The sequence below is a fragment of the Osmia lignaria genome, chromosome 9 (genome assembly GCF_051020975.1).
Source record: "Osmia lignaria lignaria isolate PbOS001 chromosome 9, iyOsmLign1, whole genome shotgun sequence".
Lineage (NCBI taxonomy): Eukaryota > Metazoa > Arthropoda > Insecta > Hymenoptera > Megachilidae > Osmia > Osmia lignaria.
In genome coordinates, this window is record NC_135040.1 from 15428880 (window position 1) to 15449677 (window position 20798).

Here is a 20798-nt window from a genome sequence, read left to right on the forward strand (position 1 = left end):
TGTTACCAAACCATAGCAAACCTATGCTTCAACTTCAACTTTAACTTTTATAGATATATCGATATATATCGATGTTTCCGATAGTACCTTTGAAAACGTGTCTTTCGACCACCTTCAATTAATGATTGTCGGTGATTGGAAATGTTAGATGTACATACAATAAATAAAGTTCTGTAATTCGTGATAAACAAGAATTATTTTTAAATGCTGTTAATTTCATCGCTCGACAAGAGTACGTAATACATAAGAAAAGTACTGCAGAATACAGTTGGATCAGCAGGCACTGTATTAAAATTACGTAAACTCTGAATTGAGGTTAACCTATAAACGGAGATTCGAGTGTAAGGTTAGTTTATACATTTATTTTAAAAATGACACAGTTACAATACAATTTTTTATGTATTATCTATATATTACAAAAACATGCACTACTTTTTTTTTTCTAAAGGTTAACGATATGTTCGTCGTTACGTTAAAAAGTAAACTTTCGAAAGAACTTACACGATTCCCTGAATGGTAAAAAATTGACAGAAGCGTATAAAATAAATGTAAAATGTACAATAAATATATATTTAGGCTATTTCTATTCGAATGATGGTTTAATCGTAAATGAAATGATAAATTTATTGCAAACGAAGGTATTGAGAAGAATAATAATAAGTTGATGGTAAAATTATTATTGACTCTTAGTCTATTTAAAATGGCATCAAGTTGTAAAAAAAGGTACATGTATACATATGTATAAGTACGATCGATACTAACATTTGTTTGGGTTATATTGATTTAAATTGGAACAATAGATTGGCAAATTAGGCATATAAAATATTTGAAAATTTAGTATAATATTAATATTTATTATAGCACGTAAAAGGAGAATGGATGCGTACGTGGCTAAATAGGTGACTAAATAGGAGAAAAGGTACGGGCACGGGCTCGGGCACGGGCAAGCGCACGCGCAACACACACACACACGCGCACACATACACATAGTATTTGTAAGAGGAGAACGGTGGTCGAGGCAAAGGATCGAGATTTGTCAAGGACCGAAATTACGTGATTACGTGAGAATATTCATGGAAAATCTGATTCTGAGAGAAATTTTTCAGGTCGTTTACTCGGATGGGTTGCCATGCGAGTATCGATCCGACGAATGGAATTGTAGTAGGCAAAGCATAGTTGGACGAAAAGGAATATACGAGCGAGTTTTACCGAGAATTCTCGAAGAGAGACGCGCGACGTTGCGTCGCTTGGAGCGTTTCAACGTCGACGTGGACGTGGAGGAGAACGAGTGGTCCGAGGTGGTACGACAAGATCGTCGCTGATAGCGCGAGAAAATGTTGGAAAAGGCGAAAAGGCGAAAAGGCGAAGAGGCGGCGAAGGAGTGTCGTAAAGAGAGGAGAGAATGAAAGTAAAGAAGAAAGGGAGGAAAATGGTGGATAAGCGAGGAAAGGAATAATTTGGTAGCGAGTAGTGGTAGCTGGTAAAAGGAGAGGAGGAGGAGAGTTATGCGAAGAAGCGGAAGGACAAAGGGCGTTTTATCAAAATGGTGTTCGTCTCAAAACGCGTTCGTGACACCAGAACGCAGAAAATTCCGCCGCGTACACGGACTTCAATTGCCTTTACATCCTCAGCAAGTGGTTGGTTGGATCGTGATTTTGGTAATCGTGGTAAACACGTTTGCGATAATAACGCCGCTTCTTGGCCCGAGCTTACGATCAATCTTCTCGATCGTGATCTCGGCGATTTTCTTAACACATTTTTTCTCTCACTTGACTGTGCTTCTGTTAGATCCGGCGGATCCGCGAGTCAGGTCTCAGCCTACAAACAAAATCATACCGGAATTCGATCGAGGAAAACATTCGCACGTGATCGAGAACGGCAGGTGTCATCTGTGCAATATCACCACCGACAGCAAGAGGACCAAGCACTGTTCGATCTGTAACAAATGCATCGTCCGATTTGACCATCATTGCAAGTGGCTGAACAATTGTATCGGGGCTAGAAACTATACAGCTTTCCTCGTTTGCTTGATTTCCGCGATTCTAGCCAGCCTGTTTATCGCTGGTCTTTCCGCGACGGAACTGTTGCTCTCATTCTCCCCTGACCGTTTTGCGATGCTTCAGGTTTCGAATGCGAGCGGACACGCCGTGCCGACGATCACCCCAGTCTCCGATGCGGTCTCCGTCCTACTCGTCTCGGCGATCGGAATTCTTTCCGCGATCACGGCGATACTTTTGATTCACCTGTGCCTGTTTCACGGTTACATCGCTTGCCTCGGTCTAACCACCTACGAATACGTGCGAAAGAAACGGCAGAGAAACACGGTGACGACTGCAGCCGCCGTGGCGGTTGCCGCAGCCGCAGCTGCCGCCGCCGCAGCAGCAGCTACCGCGACCGTGACCGCCACCGCGACCGCCACCGCCACCGCTACCGCCACAGCGACCGCTACAGTTATCGCGACCGCCATCGCTACTCAAACCGTTGACACCTTGGTCGCGGCTAACTCGACCACCGCCGAACCTATCGATCTTTCCGACTCGAAAACTATTCGACGCGACATTCGTCGGCTCGTATCCACCGACACGGATTCTTGCTTGCATTGCGACAGACGAAATAGGCGGATCGACGTCGAGATCGACACAAGGGAATCCTCGTCGAATGAAATCGAAACGGAATCGTCGTTTCATCGGCAACGGGAGGACCAAAGGAAAAACTTTCGATTGTGTCTGCCGAAACGCGAGCACCAGTCTGAATCAAACGACAAACCACCACGCGCAACCATACCACCGTCCCATGATTCGGTTGGCATCCGAGCCACCGGCTCCTCTTCGCCTTCGCCAGTTTCTTGCTGTTTTGCCGCTGCCAATTCGATAGCGGTGCATTGTCGTTCCACCGGGCAGAAGAGGAACGAACAGAAGAAACGATCATCTACCGACGACCGCCGAGTCGATTCGTTAGATTCGTTACGCGTCTCGACCACTTCCTGCGAAACCGTCGAACGAATCGGCAAATTTTTACGAACTTATCTGAAGAGGAATCGACATCGACGTCGCCGGCGGCGATCCTCCTCCTCTGCCTCCCGTAGCAGTGTGTGCGCGTCAAAGGAAAACATTGCGGTGGCGGCGGCAGCGTCGTCTACAGACGATTCGAATCAGTGTAGAAGAACGGAAATCAAAATGAATCTCGAGAGTACCGTCTCGCTCGGCGAGCTTCTCGAAACAACTGCGATTTCCGCGCCTCGACCACCACCGAGCAGACTTCCTCCGTTGCGTTATTCTTTGAACGAACTTTCGGTCGCCGGCTCCTCGTATACCAGACCTCGTCGGACTTTCTCCTTCCGGAAGAGAGCAAAATTAAAACTGAACTCGCACGTGACACAGTCTATAAGACTGTCTCCCATCTTGGAATCGGAATTCTCCAAATCCGTAACTCCGCGATCCTCCTGTTCTTCTCCTCTTTCACCTTCTTCTGCCCGTTCAACGCGTTCTTCCTCCTCTCCGCGAATCGATCGATTCGTCCCGTCTTCATCGGGAATCTGAGATCCGTCCACCACCACCACCACCACCACCACCACCACTCTTCTATCCCTTGTTTGTCTGAAATTCGTTTCGATCTTTTTCACGTTTCGTTCTGTCAAGTTCCTTTCATGAAACTTTATCGATTCGTCAAAGAAAGAAAGCAAGAAAGCAAGAAAGAGGATCTCGTTCGTAAATAACCAGTTTTAATACCGTTTTCGTAGATGTCATCGGTTTCAGCTGCCCTCGCTGAACCAGCTAATATTTGGGAGACCGTATTGGGTTCTCCACGATACATCGTCGCGCCGATGGTGGACGCGAGCGAATTAGCCTGGAGATTGTTGAGTCGTCGTCACGGTGCCCATCTTTGTTACACACCGATGCTTCACTCTTCGGTCTTTTGCAGAGATCCGAAATATCGACGAGAAGCTTTGGCTAGTACGGCCGAAGATCGGCCGTTGATCGTTCAGGTAGCTCTTTCTTTTGGATCGATTAATTTTCCTCTAATTCGCTTCTTTTATATTATATCTCTTTGCTTTTCTTCTAGTTTTGTGGAAACGATCCAAACACGTTACTGGAAGCGGCGCTTTTGGCCGAACCGTACTGCGACGCGGTCGATATAAATATCGGTTGTCCACAAGCGATCGCTAAACGTGGACGTTACGGTGCTTTTCTTCAAGACGACTGGGATTTGCTTCGACGAATAGGTTTGTTGTTGTTGTTGTTGTTGTTGTTACATATGTAGTGAATTCTTTCTCATAAATATGTATACAATATTGCAGTAAGTACCTTGAGCAAGGGTCTACGAGTACCGGTAACTTGCAAGTTGCGAGTATTTGCAGAAATCGAGAAAACGGTCGAATACGCTCGAATGCTCGAGAACGCTGGTGCACGATTGCTTACCGTTCATGGACGGACCAGAGAGCAGAAAGGTCCGTTGACCGGTCTCGCGTCTTGGGATCACATTAAAGCTGTCAGGTATATTTCACTTTCCTTCCTTTCTTGCTTGCTTGCTTGCTTTCTCGTTCATCTTGGCTTTCAAACGTTTAGGCAAGCCGTTAGGATTCCAGTATTTGCCAATGGCAACATACAATCTCTGCAAGATGTGGAAAAATGTATGGAGGAAACTGGCGTTCACGGTGTAATGTCGGCGGAAGGCAATCTTTATAATCCGTTTATATTCGAAGCTCGTTACCCGCCCAGTTGGGAAGCAGCGTTGGAATATTTAGATTTAGTGGAACGTTATCCAGCCCCGGCCTCTTACATTCGTGGTCATCTCTTTAAATTATTCCAACACACGTATGTACCAGTTTTCATAACGAGGCTTTTCTATTGTTTCCTATTGTTTGCCGAAAGATCTTTATATCGTATCGTAAATTACAAACACAAGTCGATTTATGCGTTCAGCATGTTTTTAACTAGAGAGTAGACTTTGTTTAGCAGAAAATAAAGAAGAAAGAGAAAATTTGGCCAGAAACTCCAGCATGGAATCTTTCAAAAGTGTCGTGTATACTCTAAGGGATCGATATCTACCTTATCACGAAGGACGCCTAAGGTGGCAGCAAGAAACATCCGGTCTGTATTCTCCTCATCTTCTCTTCTACGCGTTGTTCATCTATCCTACGTTCCCATTTAATCGCTTTAAAAGCGATCGTCTGCTCCGCATTCACGTTTTCCTACCCTTTTCAGATTATAACTTGGAACTACCTCCATGGCTGTGTCAACCTTACGCGCGTCATCTTCCGGAAGAGTGTGTACGGAAGTTAGAAACGGGAAAGCTCGAAACTGTTAGTATTTTCGTTACGTAACGTTTCGTCTATACACTGTAGTTATTATCGGTTTTATATTTTCTATGATCGCACAGCAGAGAGAAGAAACGATCAAGAGAAAATTCAAAGACGACGATGGAAACGAAATATCGCGAAAACGTTTAAAGAAACTTAGACGGATAGCGCGTCGTCCCAACAGGCCGACTGTTGTCATCAAAAGAGGATCAGAATTGTGTCACGATTGTCCAAATCCAGTGGTTTGCAAAATTTCACTCTCTTTTTTTTCCTCTAATTTTCACTACCTCCAATGAAATCTCTTAATTCTATTATAATCTTCTATCTTAATCTCGCAGGGTCTGAAGTGTGTTCACAAATTGTGCCGCCAGTGCTGTAGAAACAAATGTTTCACGGAAAATCTTGATTGTATCGGACATAGAAATTTAACTAAAACTAGGAGACAGATGGCGATAGAATTCGCTGCGAAACGAAAAACTGTCCACGATCAGATATGACATCCTATAATATTTTAAATTATAAATAAAAGCTAAATAATTATTATGTGTACATGTATATATGCACATTTCTATGGATGTATGTATGTTCAGGCTGATCATGGGAAAATTTGATATCAAGTTAAAAATACACCTGATAGAATGGACATTGTGACTACAACAGTTCTATACCACGCTTAATTTCTCCATTTTACAAGTTTCATTCCCCTGCCGCTATACGACGAATTGTCAAGAAAGGCATCAAATATATTGGTTATTCGTGAACAACTGGTAACTATAATCATTTACCAACAACGACACGTAACGCGATCGTACACTTAATCTCATTATTACTATTTACAATTTTTATAGTTATGCTACAAAATATTTTATCGACAGGTTTTCTTGTTGCAGACTCCTCCCTCTCTTTGTACACGATGCGTACGTGCGCCACAGCTGGCTTAAATAATTCACTATTCTAACGATTTCTACGTACATCGTAGTCATCGTCACCGTTACGATGTTGTACAAGATGTAATCAGTTTTGTTAAAATTCTGTAAACGTTGCTCTCTTTTTCTTCGTGAATCATCGAGCCTCCCTTCTCTTTCTTGTCGTTGTACCAACGTTTCTTATTTACAAGCATGAATATCATGAGCACGGGTAAATGGATCAGCGAAAAGTGAAAAAGTTTGCGCGAACTTGCACTATCGGAGCGTTTATGAAACTTCCAAGCTGGAAAAGAAAATGTTCCTGGATCATTAATTTCGTCTGATTAAACGGTATACATACATACATACATACATACATGTATCGACGTACCAAGATAAAGAAAATATGCGTTTAGCGGGGTCGATGCGATGGCAAACCACCAATTGGTCACATCTAAAACAGGTGCCAAGTAACAAAGACTCGTTAATACAGCGGTGTAACGCAACGCTGTTGTTCGACAAAGTTTCGGATTCGTGACTGCCATCATTCTGTAACCAGCGCGGGAGTAGTCCGGTCTCAAATTCCACGAGAGAGCGTTGAAATGTGGGAACTGCCATGCATATAATAGTCCCGACATTATCCAAGCACCAGGAGATGTTATATCACCGACGCAAGCAGCCCAGCCCATTAACGGTGGTATAGCTCCAACTAAGCAAAACCGAAAGTAATTTTGAATAGCGTTGTCAGTCAAGAGAGCAAAGCGTTGCTCCGCTTTGGACATACGCACCTATAGAGCCTACCCACGTATTTAAAATACTAATTCGTTTCATCGGAGTATATACAAGCGTGTAAAGAACTAAATTAGCAGCACCCAAAGCGGCTGTTAATCCGTTAACTTGACTATATAATAATACCAGTCCAGTGACACCCGATACCGCAGCAAAAAATATTGCCTGACCTGGGCTAGTGGAGAAATTTTCTCGTTAATCAGACCAGTAGCGGAATTTTCTTAATATTAAAATCATACACGATACGTACGTTAAATGACCTCTGACTAATACTCTATTTTTCGTTCTTGACATCTGGGCGTCGAAAGGAACTTCAAAAAATTGATTAATAGCATTTGCTGTTGCCGAAACTAACCCAGTTCCAACAGAGCATACGACAAACGTAGAAACGTCAAAAGGTCCGGGAGCTAGCGCGTATCCGCTCATCGTTGTTATTACTACCAATGCTAAAATATAAGTAATCTTTATACGTTATTTTATTTTGAAAATTTTCATACTGGATCCATACCAATCGTGTTATACTTGGATTCAACTTACAAGTCAATCTAATCTTGGATAGCATAAGGCAATGCCTTTTAAGTTTCCTAGAATCCAATTCCACGTATCGCCATTCTCGTTGATCGTTTGAAACCGGTCCTTTCTCAATTTCATCCTCTCTAGAGGCCACAGATACAACGGACCTTCGATCATCCTCAGAATCGATTAAATCTGACGAAACTGTCCGACCCTGTAAACTTTTCGTGTTCGGTAAAGTTTTCCGATGCTTTTCAATTTTTGCGGTCAATTTTTGTGCGGTTGATGTGGCCTCGCTGGAATACTACAATCAGTTATTACATACTAATTAATATTAGTACTGATTTCAAAGCTTCCAGTTACTTTTATAAAGTAATTATATTTATTATAAATCAAAGATACCTTGGTGACAGATAATTTCAATGACGACAAACAGATGCTTCGGGAAATTCTGCTCGAGCAAAGAACAAATACCATGATAAAAATATGTTGTTCAATAATTACCGATTCATTTTCTGTTACTGAAAGTAACGTGGAAATACTTGCTAGATTCCAATACACTCTTAAACATAACCAACAACTTAATGTTGAACCGATATTTTATCGTTTCGTCGTTTCGTCAAAACGAAACCGAGTGCAATTTACATTGTGATAGTTTTGTCGTTTTTGTAACTTTTATTTAACGTTACATAATAAAAGTTGAAAGAAACGCCCATTGCGCCAAAAATTGAAATAACCTCACTATACCGCAGTTAACCAGAGTCCATAATTTCGACGCGCAGGTTGGAAGATGGTGGGGGAACGCAGCGAGCTCTCTGCTAATCGCTTTCCACTTCGTTTGGGAGTATCGCCAATCAGGACGAAGATGCGCACTGGAGAAGCGCGAAGAACGAAAACTGGTCTTTTCGCAGTTACGGACTCTGGTGAACTGCGGTATAGATGAACAGTGTCTCTGTTGAACCGATACCGTTTGATTCGAAATGCCCATTACGTGCCAATTCATAGAAATGACGAGCAGAGGATAGAAATTGCAGCTGGGGGCTGTTTTACCGACGCGGAATTCGGAGTTTGGCCTTGATGCTATATCGTTGGTAAGCATGGTTCGATTTCATTCGATTACATGCAATGATGTTTGTCGAGCACGGATAGTTGAATTTCTAAATTGATAAAATTGAATGAAAAAAAAATTAGTAAGACGCTATATATATATATTTGTGAATTGGTACATACGTCGGTAGAAGAAACTGCCATTTTTATCATTCTTATTCTAATATAAGAAAGAATAATTAGTTTGATGTGAAAATGAAATGTAATTTCTTGGCTCGCGTGCCTGTAAACGAATGCAAGAGCGCGGAAATAGGAGGTAAAGGAATTGCGGAAAATACGTCAAGTTCAAGTAAAGTTGAAGTTTGTTGAGGTTATCGGTAGAGAAAGTACATACATATATTTATAGTAGAAAAGGAAGTTTGATTGTCACGAAAGGTGATTAGATCAGTGGTGCAGTTGTTTACATTGGTTTACATACACGCATCGAACATCGAGAAGAAAGACAGGACGTGGCGAGACGTGGCAAAAAGCCTGGAGGAGACGGAGAGGAAGGCGAAGGCGAAGGCGAAGGCGAAGACGAAGACGAAGAAAGGAAAGAAGAAGAATGATAAGGTTATATCAGTGTACGTTCCATCATGGTTAATAGCTTTTCGTTTTAATCAGAGTATCGTTGATATTGCAGAGAAAAGATCGGAAAAAAATTAAGTGTAAAGGAAGAATTAGATGGGATTATTAAATAACGGCAGACCAGATCGATCGGTATGTCGTTGAAAGATCAAAATGTGATGTTTGCACGAGTTGGTTCCGCCCTGTTTTATGGGTTATCATCGTTTATGATTACGGTCGTAAATAAGACGGTGTTGACATCGTTCGAATTCCCATCGTTTCAAGTACTTGGTATAGGACAAATGTTGGCTACCATTGTGTTGCTGTTCGCTGCCAAGAAGTTACGCTACGTCGAATTTCCTAACCTAGAAGCGACAACGTTTGTCAAGATATGGCCATTACCAGTGATCTACATCGGTAACATGATCTTTGGATTAGGTGGCACCAAGCAGCTGAGCCTTCCAATGTTTACGGCGCTTAGACGATTCAGTATTTTGATGACGATGATCGCCGAATATTACGTTCTCGGAGCAAGGCCGCGCGTCTCCGTACAGCTGAGCGTCTACACGATGATCATCGGGGCAATAGTGGCAGCATTGAACGATCTCGCATTCAGTTTCAAAGGCTATGTCTTTATCCTGCTGAACGACTTTTTCACCGCGGTTAATGGTGTCTACATGAAGAAAAAATTGGACAACAAGGAACTAGGAAAATACGGACTCATGTACTATAATTCGTTGTTTATGATCGTTCCGGCGATCGTGTTAGCTTGCTCGATGGGAGACGCACGTTCCGTCCTGGAATTTCCATATTGGTGCAACGTTTTCTTCCTCGTACAATTTGGAGTTTCGTGCGTAATGGGCTTTGTCCTGTCCTACAGCATGATCCTTTGTACGCTTTACAACTCTGCGTTGACCACAACCATTATTGGATGTTTAAAAAACATATGCGTTACCTATCTCGGAATGGTTATCGGCGGTGATTATATATTTACATGGCTAAACTTCTTAGGATTGAATTTGAGCGTTGTCGGTAGTTTGGTTTACACTTGGGTGACGTTCCGCAGGAGAGAGCCCGTAGAACCAAAGTATTCTCCGCTTGTCGAGGATCAAGCGTCAAAAGTTTTAGCTGTATGATCTAATATCGTCTAGTGCGTTCAGAACGCAAAGCGGACCAATTCGCGATGCACCTTACCTCTCTTTCAGTTCACTCGACGACGAATGCGGTACTCGTTTTGTTCATTATTTTCTTTTCTCTTCTCTTCTCTTCTCTTCTCTCTTTTTGATCCTAATGCCAGCTCAGGAAAAAGGGACGAGCGTGTACGACAGCACCGACGCGAGTGGCATCGTACCAAAGCAAACGAATCTCTTTCGTTACCGAACAGATAAACGTGTACACGGTTATTATAGTGCCATAACGTATTTTTTAAATGGACAACGCGTTCCTTTGTAAGATAAAACTTGTACATACATACATACATACATACATAAGGAGTGTTAACGAAAGAAAGAAATAAATCAATGTTATTTATAAAGAAAAGAAACGATCGATCGTTATTGTCCTCGGTTGGTTTCAGGCAGGCCGATTCGAAGATTGTTCAGCGATGCGTCGTTCGCGAAGGATTTCGCCAAGGATTACGCGAAACATCGCGTTTCCTTGTCACCGATGCAGCGTGCGATCTTGACAGCCGGTGCAGCCGCTATATCTTTTGCTAATCCTTTCCGCGGTGATATGATCGCTTGTTTGGGAGAGACGACCGGCACCGATGCGCTTTCCTATTGTCTTCGACAAATGCTTGCAACCGCCGAGGGACGTCGCATCCTAGACGAAAAGCCACGAATTTCCTCGTCGACGATCGATCTATCCGCGCTAAAGCGTTTACCACCGGGGACTGTTGGCAGGACTTATCGCGATTTTTTGGATGCTAACGTAAGAGCTTGTCCCTCAACGATTTTTAAGCGGGATGTCGAAACGGAGATTTTTCCCGTTTTCCAGAACGTCACCCCTGATTCTAGACCCTCGGTCAGATTCGTGGAGGATACAGAATTGGCGTACGTAATGCAACGATACAGAGAAATGCACGATATTTTTCACGCTGTACTCTTAATGCCAACCACGATGCTCGGGGAGGTGTCCGTCAAGTGGATAGAAGCGTTGCAATTGCGTTTACCGATGTGCTTGAGCGGAGCGATATTCGGAGCGTACCGATTACGTCCAAGGTAAATCATTTTTCATCCAACACCGCGACGACTCGACCGTTTCTTATCGTTCCGCGTTTCAGGCAAAGGAAATTATACCTCGAACATCATCTACCATGGGCCATTAAAACGGGTAGTCGAGCAAAGTTCCTTCTGGGAATTTACTACGAAGAACGTTGGGAGCAACCCCTCGTTGACTTTCATCGAGAAACAAACGTTACTCCCCTGGTTCCGATCGGTTATAATTAAAATTAATACCTAGATAGTATATAACAATTTTTATTCACCGTAACGTTGGAAATATGAAGAATATAATTTTTACTGGGATATACGTATGATTTGTATTACAAATTTCGATGAACCGCAACCGCGGTTATCTAGAAAAATGATTCGATAGAAAGGTACGCGCGATACCAACGCTTAATGCGATCGATTTGCATGCGAGCGCAAAAACGGTTCGTTTCGCGTTAGGATATTAGTCGCACTGATTCGGCCGAGCGTTCGGCAAATCGATCGATAATTATCAACGTTCGCGAAATTCTCTGATTGTCCCGTTTCGTTTCTAGTAACGCGCGCAAACTTATTCGCTAACGTCTAATTACAAATACAGCGCACATTTCGATAAAAATGAATGCTTCTCTTATCGTTAGTCGAAACGTTAGAATGTAGGAGGAAATCTCTTTCGTTCGCTCGGAGACGCGTGAATACTGACATTCGTTGCACGCTAAATACTTGCAATAATACTGACATAACAGATCGAGCATCGTCGAATAATTAATCATTACTGAATGTTAAGAAAAAAAAGTTTCAGGTACTGAACGATGATGATAAACGATATTATCCTTCTCTAGAAAATTCTAGAAGATGAGAAGTCGAGCATACGAGAATACGATAATACAATGATTTATAAAAAAAACAAAGGATCTGCTTAATCACGACAATCACGATAAACCTACGTTTTAAGTAACACGTTACATGTACGTACTTGTACGCAAAGTACATGTAGGAATACATTTTATGCCAAATTTTAGAAACGTATTCTACTCATTGAACAAGGCCGAAAAGGATGTTGGAAAATCTTAAGAAATAAACGACAGTCTTGAAGATAAGAAAAATATTTTAAAAGATTCATTTCATCGAGGGTGTTCCATCGTAAATAATTCATTTGCGTCTAACTAAAGCGAATAAAATACTTTTCTAAATTTTGGTTTTGCGCGCGTCTTTCCTCTCAAGTACATAGAATGTGGAGGGAGCCACGCGCAATTTTTATGTACTCTTATATGCATAAAAATTGATTCGAATATAAACCTAATTGAGCATTACGAGTTAATGGCCAGAGAGCATCCTGCGACGGAGTCGACTGCGACGAATATAACACGACTACGACGGTTGCGAAGCGAACGAGACGATTAAGAGGAAAACCAGACGTACGAGCGTAGAAAGTTTGAAAAATGAAAAATGAAAAATGAAATGAACAGGATGCTTCTTAGCTGATTGTAATAGATTTGGTCCGTGCTACTCGACCATGAGTATTTTCATCAAAGTTCAATCGAGGGCTAGTCTCTCGAGGTAGAGATAAATTTCCTCAAAGCTGGGTCTGTCCTCGGCCTCTTTCTTCCAACAGTTGTTCATCATTAGATAGAGACTGTCCGAGCAATGGATGGGTCGCGAAAGAATTCGAGGCGAATTTTTCTCCTTCTTGGTAGAACCATTCTCGTCGTCTTCGTACCAACGAGCGTAATTCTCCAAAACTTGCTCCGAGGTTAAATCAGCGTACGGCGTCTCTTTACAATCCATACAAATCTCCCAAACGGTCACGGCAAATGACCAAACGTCCGTTTCACAGTTACGCTTACCCTTGATAGAAAAATTGACAGAATGATTTTAACGGTATAACGATAGAAATAAAGAAATTGAATGGTCATTTACCAAGAGAACCGCTTCCCATGCCATCCAACGAAGAGGAATCTTTGCGTTGCATCCGTCGATGTAGTAATGATGATCGTATTTCTTACAGAACATTGCGTGATCGGACACCTTTATCGTCAGATTTTGAGAAACGATGCAATTCCTAAAAATGTCCAGATTAAACGGATCAAATAGTTTGTTATTCATTTTTATCGACTTTTAATTTTTTATACCTAGCTGCCAAATCACAATGAGGGATGTTCAGGGATTCGAAATATTTCATACCGGACGCGATTTGGCTAATGAAATTCAAGCGATCGCCGTAACTGTAAAGAAACAGAAAATTTTCAAGGATATTTTTTTGTTCTCTAAAGGACATCGATATAGACTAAGGATACAGATTAAGGAAGTTTACCTGAAATCGTTTTCGTAAGACTGTAGAAAATGATAAAGATCGCCGAATTGGCCGTACTCGAATACAGCTCCAAATGGTTCCTCTTCCACCAACGCCACCATCTTGGCTACATTGAAATCGCGAAGCATCGCCAGAATTTGCATGTCTTTCGTGAAGTCTAGCCTGTTCGAAGAAGAGGAACGTTGAAGAAACGCACTCCTAACGAACAGAATGGACTTACCTCAAAGAGTCGACGACGCCCCGCCATAGCGACCTAACGATCACGGTTTGTCGATTTTCAAACACGTTACCTCTCTCTACGCTCGCGATTCCTTTCGCTTCGCACAAATGCACCTGTTCTTATTGCCGATTTATCGTAAGTTATCCGTGAAAAAAATAGTTGAAATTTCAAGTAAACTTCTTACCAAACCAAAGTTCCCTTCTCCGAGTTTATCCAATATTCTTAATCTGTGCCTAGAAACACGCTGAACGTCGCAAGGATCGACGAGGAGGGTATGCGGCAAACGCACGCTTTTCTCGCGAATAGAGAGTGGCGTAAAAGGACTCGGACTCGGACTCAAATTCTCGGACGGCAGCTCCCGTTTCTTTATCTAACGATTCGAAAGAATCTATTTCTATTTCTATTCCTATTATAATATATTTTACTTTTCAGATTTTACCGTTAAAATGTCGGTTGCCGCGTAATATCCTTCGTGCACTTTTTGATTCGTCTTTGCCGTCGTCGTCGTCGTCGTCGTCGGCGTCGTCGTCGTCGTCGTCGTCGTAGCTGATGTCGTAAATTCTGGACCTTTGTTTTTCGTCAAACTGGACTTGCGCTTAAAGTCTACGAGCAGAATAATTTACATGATTAAAGAGATTAATTAAATAAAAGAGATAAAGAGAGGAAGAGCGTAGGATGTGGACTTACCGGGGGAGCAGGGCTCGGTAGCAAGAGCAGAAGAGCTGGATTCCGGTAGAACGAGATTTTCCTCGGAGAATAGCTTATAACAGCTTGTTTCGTAGACGATGGAACGAGGATGATGGTCGAAATTGGTGATCGCGCGAGTCGGATTCGTTTGACTATCCAATCGATCGCGCGAGTCGTTGGACGCGACGATGGTGATCGGTTTCCGAACCAGCGACAGTCCGTTCACGAGCGAATTTGAAAATTTAACGTCTTTAACGTTTGGAACGATCGCGATGCCGGGAGCGGACGAATCGCAGAGAAGGGCCGTGTGTTTTTGTAAGAGCGCCACTTTGTTACGACCCCTCTGCTTGATCAGAAAGGTGGTGCAAGTTAAGAAAAGGACGATAATCGTCAACGAGCCGCTGACCAGACCGATGTAAGTTTGCGAAGTGCCAACTGGAAAGGCGTCCGGCGTCGAGTCGTCTTGGTGAATTTCGTAGATTTCAGTTTCGTTCAAGCCCGATATCGTCTCGATGGATTTTGAAGCGATCATCGACGTTGATCGTAATTCCGATTGATTTTCATTCGTTCGAAACGAGGACCGATCGATCGAAAAGTAAGTATCGGTCGAACGATTCTTGCTACTGTCTCCTACTACATAGGTACATACATGTACATGTATGTACGATCAAAGAATATCAAAGAGATCTTCTTACCTGTGTGAAAATTGATTTCGCTAACGAGCAACCACTTTCTCTGGGTGAGGGTAAATTCGATTTTGACCGATCGTCCGATCCTAGATTGTAAGGGGATCGAGGTTAAAATGGTACCACCGGTCGACGAATTGGAATTGTTCGAGCTCGCTTCCAACTTTTCTGGCTCCGATTGATAGTTTTCACCGTCGACGGAGAACCAAACTCGCAACGTTGAAAACATCTTGGTTGAAAAACGAAAGCGTGAAATCGAGAAAAATTCGCTTTACCATTCGATCTATTCAGGTACCTACCTGAATTTCTAGTTCCGGTAAATGAGCGACGTGAACGGAACAACTATTAAATTCTCGCGGTTCCTGAAAATGAAATATCAGCTGGACAGTGTCGCGTTCGGACCAACCTATCCAATTTGTACCGGTCGTCGAGCAGCTAAAAATCTCTAGAATTTCTCCTAAAATCCCGTCCGTTAATTGACCCAGCCCGTCGATCAGAAGAGAATCGGTTTCGATGCCGTCGTACGAGGAATCTTGAACGTTGCATCCCCCGGGGCCAATGTTCGATCCCTTTGGTGCCTGGTATCTGATCACATATTCTACAAGAAGAATAAATAAAAGAGAATCCTCGAATGTCGATTTTCACACAACTAAATACATAATATGTAGGTAAATACTTACGTTCCCACACGCATCCATATATCTCGACTCTCATGCAAACCGTACGAGGGTGTTGACTGTAAGGTACGAATCGTACTCTGCTTGCGATAAACGGCAAATCCAACTTTTGCTTTTCCACCAAATAAGTGTTGCTGTTTCCACGTAGCACCTGCAACGAACGATTCTCGATCAATTTTCCGACTTCCCGTGAAATCGAAATCGAACGCGAACCCCACTAACAACGAACCCTGTCACCCTTCAAGTTCTTATACTGATGCCACTTCGAATCACGCCAATACTCAAGAAAAAAGGCTTCTGCGTATTCTTGACCTTGACCGTTGCCAAATCGTCCTTGAGTTTCGGTCCAGGCGATCAAATGGTTTCGCGTCAAATCAATCTCCAAATATTCTCGTATCGCGCTGCTAATCTGAGCTTTTGGACACCAAGCGCCGCCGTTCTTCTCTTGTCGAATTCTGTCAATTGCAAATAATATCGATTCGATCGGTGAAGAAACTTCACCTGCCCAGAATGATATTATTCAAGATACCTCGCGTTTTGAGGGCCCACCGATTTCGTCTCGTAACTGGAAGAAGCGGTGATCGCGTCATCCGGAATCTTTCCCTCCTCCATGCCAAGCGGAAGAATACATTGCCCTGAAACACATACGTTTCATTTATTTCCACTTCCTTTCTACTTCCTCTTATCTTTTATACGAACCAAAAATGTTTTTCTCTGTAGATTGTTCCCGGGGCGAGGAAGCCGCGACTAGAATCATTCCAAAGGAGACGACCGATAGTGTGCGGCGCATCTTGATATCCGCTCCTCGTACTGCTTCCCAAACATTTACAGCTCATGATAGGTCCAGTCGTTTCTTATCATCTTTCGATCTCTAAAACTGTGTAAACACTGCTCGATCGATTAATGTTTCTATTAATCGTACTTCTGATCGAAACGAAACGAAACGAAACGAAACGAAACGAAACGAAACGAAACGAAAAGAATTTAGGCATAGAAATCGAAAATGACCACCGCTAGCATCGTTAGCAATCGCACGTTTCGTAGATACCTAATATAAATAGATGATAGATGGTAGTTGGCAGATGACAGGTCGCGCGTTAATTAGATTCACCGATGGAAAATGAAGAGAAAGAGGAGGACGGTTAGATTCAGAGAATGCGCATGGGGTTGAGGTGGGCTATTCGTGCAACAAGTAAGGCACGATCAATACCAGTAAACCGTAGGAAGGAAGAGGGCAGCAACCATGCTCGCCCTGGCTTTGTTTCTTTCTCTCTGTCCGTTTCGAACCTGTAATGCACTGCGGATTGCGGATTGCGGATTGCGGATTGCGGATTGCAGATTGCAGATATCACGACCGCTCTATTCGTTTATCTTTCTTTCGACTGTCCCTTTCTACATTTTTTTGCAATGATGATTAATTTCTCCTTCATGCTTTTCCTTCTTTTCTTATTCGTTTTACAAGTTTCGTCTAGAGTCTCGACTACTTTGTGTACTTGATTATTACGATTCAAGATTGAAAACGAAGCAACGTTCTAATAACTTTGGGCTGCGATGGACAGAAGATTTTGGAAAATAAATTTAAACAAACAAGAAATGCGAATATTAACGAAAAGATTCATTCGTTTCTTGACGTCTAGAAAATTATTCCACATAGTTCCATCGCATCAACGCGAACGCGGAAGCATGTGCGCCCACTGTTCTTCTACATATGTATGTGTATGAGCTACGCTATTTCTTTTCTACTAGTCGTCACTGAAATTTCATTCTTTCGGCTTCGTCTTCCGATAGAGTTTCGAAACGTGACTAAAAAACCCTTACCTTTTAAATTCGACGAGATTTTCCATTTTTTACGCATAACGTAAGCACGAATAATCGTGGTAAAAGAGAAAATTTCACCATGTTTCTCGTGCACAATTCTATAACAAGTTGAATCGTAAATAACGTCGAATTAATAACGAAAGAGGATTTGTTCGATACGAAAAGATAGGTGATCGCGTTCCTTGAGGCTAGGCGCGTAGCTCGATAGCAACTCCGGCGCGACACCGCGGTGGCACCGATATCGGCGGACCGTGGTGAGCGCCTGCTCAAAGATAGGACCACGTTGGTCCCCTGGTGGGGGAACAGAAACACGGAAAGGGGAAGATTACCATTCATACTTACATATGTATCTAACGATAAGTATAACACAGATCTATCTTTGATTATCGATAAGTACTTTTTTCCCGTAGCAAACACATAGAAAAAAATTCGTCAAATCAAATAAAATGAAATGAAATGAAATGAAATGAAATGTTTTAATAAAAACATATATCTCTCACCATTCCCTTCTGAATAATTGTAGTTGTGCTTTGAAAAATTTAATTAAATCTTATACCTTCCTGCGGTGATGCGATCGTGTTGATCGTCTTTGAAAGAAAAAAACTACCTCTACTTAGTTATTTTCGTTTCTTTTAACACCGACAATTCGCCGAGGTGACGGTATCGCGAACAAGAGGTAATATTTGTTTTCGTGTAACGCGTAAATTTCCTTGCGCGTAAAGAAGTAAGCTGCCATTCCCATTGACCTGATTCGTTTCTTTGATCAACGTTAACTGGAGGGATGGTTGCGTGGACGACGTTAGAGCTTTTACTATCTAGTGGATAAAAAATTTACATAGTTGAAAAGGCAAGAAAAGGCAAGAAAAGGCAAGAAAAGGCAAGAAAAGGCAAGAAAAGGCAAGAAAAGGCAAGAAAAAAATCTTCATGTTTCTACTAACCTGATCTTTCAATGGATTAACGGCGAGGAACGAGAAAACTGCGATATCTCGGTGCAGTTGTCGCGATCGAATCTCCAATCCGATGAAAACGATCACTGTAGCGTTTCGTGATTTGGAAAAATTTTTAATCGCGCCAAAGACGTCTTGTAATTCGAGAAATTTCTAAAATACAAATAAACAATTTTTTCAACCGATACTTAGAGAAGTAATAAAAATCGCTTAAATTACATTTTACCTCGACCAATATCGGTAATCCGACGATTGGCACTCCATTAGCGACTTTTAAATCTCTGATTAAGAAATCGTCGACAGTTAATTTACTAATATCGGATTTCGCTTCGACGATCTCGTCGAACGCTTTGCTTCTATCCAGATCCAATTGTCCGAGTGTCTCGAGAAGGTGTGCGACTTCCACGTCGGCACTAGTCGCACGATCAGCCTCCTTCGAGAAATTGCAGGTGTCGATCAGAATTGGACCTGTCCGAATCGATAAAATCGATAAAATCGATAAAATCGATAATTTTGTATTCGTATCAATCGTAAATATTGATTGAATGAAAAAAAATGCTTGCCTCGCAATAGACTGAAAAGTTGCGTATCCATCGCTTCCGGATACCTGTCGAGTAAATTTCTAGCCACCAAAGTCGCGCAGCTGCCTACTCTCTCCAACTGTACCGTTCTACCTGGCCAAAGCCAGTTTGCGTCTTGCGGCCTGTGATCGATCACTTTCACCACGAAATCCGCTAAAAACGCATCTTCCTCCGGAAGCTGATGATGATCGACCAGTACAATTTCCAGAGTGATTCCCTTCTTTTCCTTCAACCTTTTCAAATCAATTTCATCCCTAGAGAAAAAACGCTTAGAATTCGTTTAATCTTAATCGATCCGATATCAATTTTCTCAATTTACTCACCGAAATGTCAATAACGTGAAAGGTATATTGTGACGTTTCAAGAAAAATACCACTTCCGTTTTCACGCGATATTCTCTTTCAGGTATGTTCATTACTGGAATTACCGCTAACTTGGTTGCATCGTTTTTCATTCCATCCAAGTAGTCGAAGAATCCTTGAGCAAGGGCCGATACCGCAGAATCCAAGTCGCAAGTTCCATTACCCAAAATGATGCGGATTTTTTCGTAGGCGGACAAGTTTGACTATAATATAAATAATGTTCAAAATTAGAATACCTATCTTATCAACTTTTCTTTTCTTTCCTTTCTTTTTTTATTGCGTCGTTACCTGCCATCCTGACAGATAGCAGCACTGCAATCAGCAATGCAGCGGCATCTAACAAATGTATATTACGTGATATTACCTAATGTGGTTATACTTGAACACTGCGCTACCCACATATGTCAAGCGAGTACTTACACTTACAATGTATGTACTATAAGATCAACTGATTCTGATACAGCAGTTTGTTAGAGTAAGTATATACGTATGTATAAAATTACCAAGGCTGTTTTCGATGTTAACAGAAACGGTTCCATAATCCTTTATCACAGCACACAATTTACTCCAGTTCCAGAAATTTGAATTACACTAAAATCGCCTTTAGTGTCTAACTTTGGCGATCGATAAAAGAAAGGAAAAATACAGAACAATGAATATCGGTATATTATGTTAGTGGTAGGAATAAATAATTAATTGATTACCGTTGAGTTTAATCGTTGAAGTGATAACGAAAAACGTGTAAATTTGATCCGTTTACTATTCTCAGAAATATTCAATGTCCATGACTGTTTTGTTCGTCGAGTTACGTCGGGTTACGTCGGGTTACGTCGGGTTACGTCGGGTTACGTCGCTCCGTTGTGCGGCAGAAAAATGGTATACGGTAGCTTACAACTCGGTACCTGTATCTCTTTTTCTCTCTTTTCAAGCACGTAGACACTCTACTTTTACATATTCCACCGTTCGTTTATTCGGTTAGGCACACACACTCTTCGTAACGTAACAAGGGAGGCATTGGTCCATAAAGAAGGATAAAATAATTAATAACTGAAAGGGGTGGCCTTGGCCTATAAAGAGAGATACGATCATAAATGTTATTCCCCTTCGATGAGCTTATTTAATAAGGAAAGAAAATAAATA

At 42.0% G+C, this 20798-nt stretch overlaps 6 protein-coding genes across 21 annotated transcripts; 3 read left to right on the forward strand and 3 right to left on the reverse strand.

The window, feature by feature from the left end:
* Positions 1-127: 127 nt before the first annotated feature.
* On the forward strand, positions 128-5796 carry Dus1 (Dihydrouridine synthase 1). 3 transcript variants are annotated; one of them, XM_076690093.1, is made up of 10 exons: positions 129-346; positions 449-723; positions 3740-3985; positions 4063-4222; positions 4298-4493; positions 4566-4814; positions 4945-5090; positions 5205-5302; positions 5380-5541; positions 5638-5796. In XM_076690093.1, the coding sequence occupies exons 3-10, from the start codon at positions 3740-3742 to the stop codon at positions 5794-5796; spliced, it is 1416 nt and encodes a 471-aa protein (XP_076546208.1). In that variant the 5' UTR covers positions 129-346; positions 449-723. The 3 variants fall into 3 exon arrangements, with proteins under 3 accessions (XP_034174968.2, XP_076546208.1, XP_034174960.2); XM_034319077.2 differs by lacking the exon at positions 449-723 and having other exon boundaries at positions 128-346; positions 5383-5541; XM_034319069.2 differs by lacking the exon at positions 449-723.
* On the forward strand, positions 730-3743 carry LOC143305215 (uncharacterized). Its single transcript, XM_034319033.2, has one exon. It carries the CDS (start codon positions 1506-1508, stop codon positions 3537-3539), a length of 2034 nt encoding a protein of 677 aa, XP_034174924.2. The 5' UTR covers positions 730-1505; the 3' UTR covers positions 3540-3743.
* Positions 5797-6290: 494 nt separating the features above from the next.
* Positions 6291-8144, reverse strand: Cox10 (Cytochrome c oxidase assembly factor 10). Of its 3 annotated transcripts, none has more exons than XM_034319280.2 (6): positions 8011-8144; positions 7531-7802; positions 7244-7439; positions 6993-7168; positions 6596-6913; positions 6291-6508 (listed from the first exon to the last, which is right to left on the reverse strand). In XM_034319280.2, the coding sequence occupies exons 1-6, from the start codon at positions 8016-8018 to the stop codon at positions 6291-6293; spliced, it is 1188 nt and encodes a 395-aa protein (XP_034175171.1). In that variant the 5' UTR covers positions 8019-8144. The 3 variants fall into 3 exon arrangements, with proteins under 3 accessions (XP_034175171.1, XP_034175165.1, XP_034175180.2); XM_034319274.2 differs by having other exon boundaries at positions 7531-7810; positions 7909-8045; XM_034319289.2 differs by having other exon boundaries at positions 6369-6508; positions 6582-6913; positions 7531-7810; positions 7909-8045.
* A 467-nt stretch (positions 8145-8611) lies between these two features.
* Positions 8612-12277, forward strand: LOC117601968 (UDP-sugar transporter UST74c). 8 transcript variants are annotated; one of them, XM_076690109.1, is made up of 4 exons: positions 8612-9575; positions 10729-11088; positions 11155-11378; positions 11441-12277. In XM_076690109.1, the coding sequence occupies exons 1-4, from the start codon at positions 9315-9317 to the stop codon at positions 11604-11606; spliced, it is 1011 nt and encodes a 336-aa protein (XP_076546224.1). In that variant the 5' UTR covers positions 8612-9314; the 3' UTR covers positions 11607-12277. The 8 variants fall into 8 exon arrangements, with proteins under 8 accessions (XP_076546224.1, XP_034175250.1, XP_076546222.1 ...); XM_034319359.2 differs by having other exon boundaries at positions 8613-9176; positions 10736-11088; XM_076690107.1 differs by lacking the exons at positions 10729-11088; positions 11155-11378; positions 11441-12277 and having other exon boundaries at positions 8615-9176; positions 9236-10692.
* Positions 12278-12902: 625 nt separating this feature from the next.
* Positions 12903-16789, reverse strand: LOC117604852 (discoidin domain-containing receptor 2). Of its 2 annotated transcripts, XM_034325377.2 has the most exons (14): positions 16650-16789; positions 16480-16585; positions 16180-16405; positions 15954-16101; positions 15573-15871; positions 15283-15502; positions 14588-15220; positions 14340-14503; positions 14085-14270; positions 13901-14013; positions 13681-13842; positions 13499-13591; positions 13287-13428; positions 12903-13214 (listed from the first exon to the last, which is right to left on the reverse strand). In XM_034325377.2, exons 1-14 carry the CDS (start codon positions 16738-16740, stop codon positions 12903-12905), a joined length of 2895 nt encoding a protein of 964 aa, XP_034181268.2. In that variant the 5' UTR covers positions 16741-16789. The 2 variants fall into 2 exon arrangements, with proteins under 2 accessions (XP_034181268.2, XP_076546194.1); XM_076690079.1 differs by lacking the exon at positions 14588-15220.
* Positions 16790-18275: 1486 nt separating this feature from the next.
* On the reverse strand, positions 18276-20725 carry LOC143305659 (exopolyphosphatase PRUNE1-like). Of its 4 annotated transcripts, none has more exons than XM_076690098.1 (7): positions 20363-20725; positions 20162-20268; positions 19620-19861; positions 19279-19550; positions 18942-19183; positions 18707-18868; positions 18276-18583 (listed from the first exon to the last, which is right to left on the reverse strand). In XM_076690098.1, exons 2-7 carry the CDS (start codon positions 20195-20197, stop codon positions 18401-18403), a joined length of 1137 nt encoding a protein of 378 aa, XP_076546213.1. In that variant the 5' UTR covers positions 20198-20268; positions 20363-20725; the 3' UTR covers positions 18276-18400. The 4 variants fall into 4 exon arrangements, with proteins under 4 accessions (XP_076546213.1, XP_076546214.1, XP_076546215.1 ...); XM_076690099.1 differs by having other exon boundaries at positions 20162-20272; XM_076690100.1 differs by lacking the exon at positions 20363-20725 and adding an exon at positions 19947-19994.
* Between the last annotated feature and the right edge of the window lie 73 nt (positions 20726-20798).

What these genes read in the sequence shown, in the direction of transcription:
- LOC117601968 (XM_076690109.1), top strand. Translation starts at nt 9,315, where the DNA reads ATGTCGTTGAAAGATCAAAATGTGATGTTTGCACGAGTTGGTTCCGCC. An exon ending in CATTACCAGTGATCTACATC is followed by an intron (nt 9,576 to 10,728) that starts GGTAACATGATC and finishes TGTCCTCGGTTG; the next exon opens with GTTTCAGGCAGGCCGATTCG. An exon ending in GCGATTTTTTGGATGCTAAC is followed by an intron (nt 11,089 to 11,154) that starts GTAAGAGCTTGT and finishes CCCGTTTTCCAG; the next exon opens with AACGTCACCCCTGATTCTAG.
- LOC143305659 (XM_076690098.1), bottom strand. Translation starts at nt 20,197, where the DNA reads ATGGAACCGTTTCTGTTAACATCGAAAACAGCCTTG. An exon ending in ACTTTTCAGTCTATTGCGAG is followed by an intron (nt 19,184 to 19,278) that starts GCAAGCATTTTT and finishes CGATTCGGACAG; the next exon opens with GTCCAATTCTGATCGACACC. An exon ending in GATTACCGATATTGGTCGAG is followed by an intron (nt 18,869 to 18,941) that starts GTAAAATGTAAT and finishes TTTGTATTTTAG; the next exon opens with AAATTTCTCGAATTACAAGA.
- LOC143305215 (XM_034319033.2), top strand. Translation starts at nt 1,506, where the DNA reads ATGCGAAGAAGCGGAAGGACAAAGGGCGTTTTATCAAAATGGTGTTCG.
- LOC117604852 (XM_034325377.2), bottom strand. Translation starts at nt 16,740, where the DNA reads ATGCGCCGCACACTATCGGTCGTCTCCTTTGGAATGATTCTAGTCGCG. An exon ending in AGAACTTGAAGGGTGACAGG is followed by an intron (nt 16,102 to 16,179) that starts GTTCGTTGTTAG and finishes CGTTCGTTGCAG; the next exon opens with GTGCTACGTGGAAACAGCAA. An exon ending in CATTGTGATTTGGCAGCTAG is followed by an intron (nt 13,429 to 13,498) that starts GTATAAAAAATT and finishes GGACATTTTTAG; the next exon opens with GAATTGCATCGTTTCTCAAA.
- Dus1 (XM_076690093.1), top strand. Translation starts at nt 3,740, where the DNA reads ATGTCATCGGTTTCAGCTGCCCTCGCTGAACCAGCTAATATTTGGGAG. An exon ending in ATCGGCCGTTGATCGTTCAG is followed by an intron (nt 3,986 to 4,062) that starts GTAGCTCTTTCT and finishes CTTTTCTTCTAG; the next exon opens with TTTTGTGGAAACGATCCAAA. An exon ending in GATCACATTAAAGCTGTCAG is followed by an intron (nt 4,494 to 4,565) that starts GTATATTTCACT and finishes TCAAACGTTTAG; the next exon opens with GCAAGCCGTTAGGATTCCAG.
- Cox10 (XM_034319274.2), bottom strand. Translation starts at nt 7,983, where the DNA reads ATGGTATTTGTTCTTTGCTCGAGCAGAATTTCCCGAAGCATCTGTTTG. An exon ending in ATCCAAGATTAGATTGACTT is followed by an intron (nt 7,440 to 7,530) that starts GTAAGTTGAATC and finishes CTTATATTTTAG; the next exon opens with CATTGGTAGTAATAACAACG. An exon ending in CGCATATTTTCTTTATCTTG is followed by an intron (nt 6,509 to 6,595) that starts GTACGTCGATAC and finishes TTTCTTTTCCAG; the next exon opens with CTTGGAAGTTTCATAAACGC.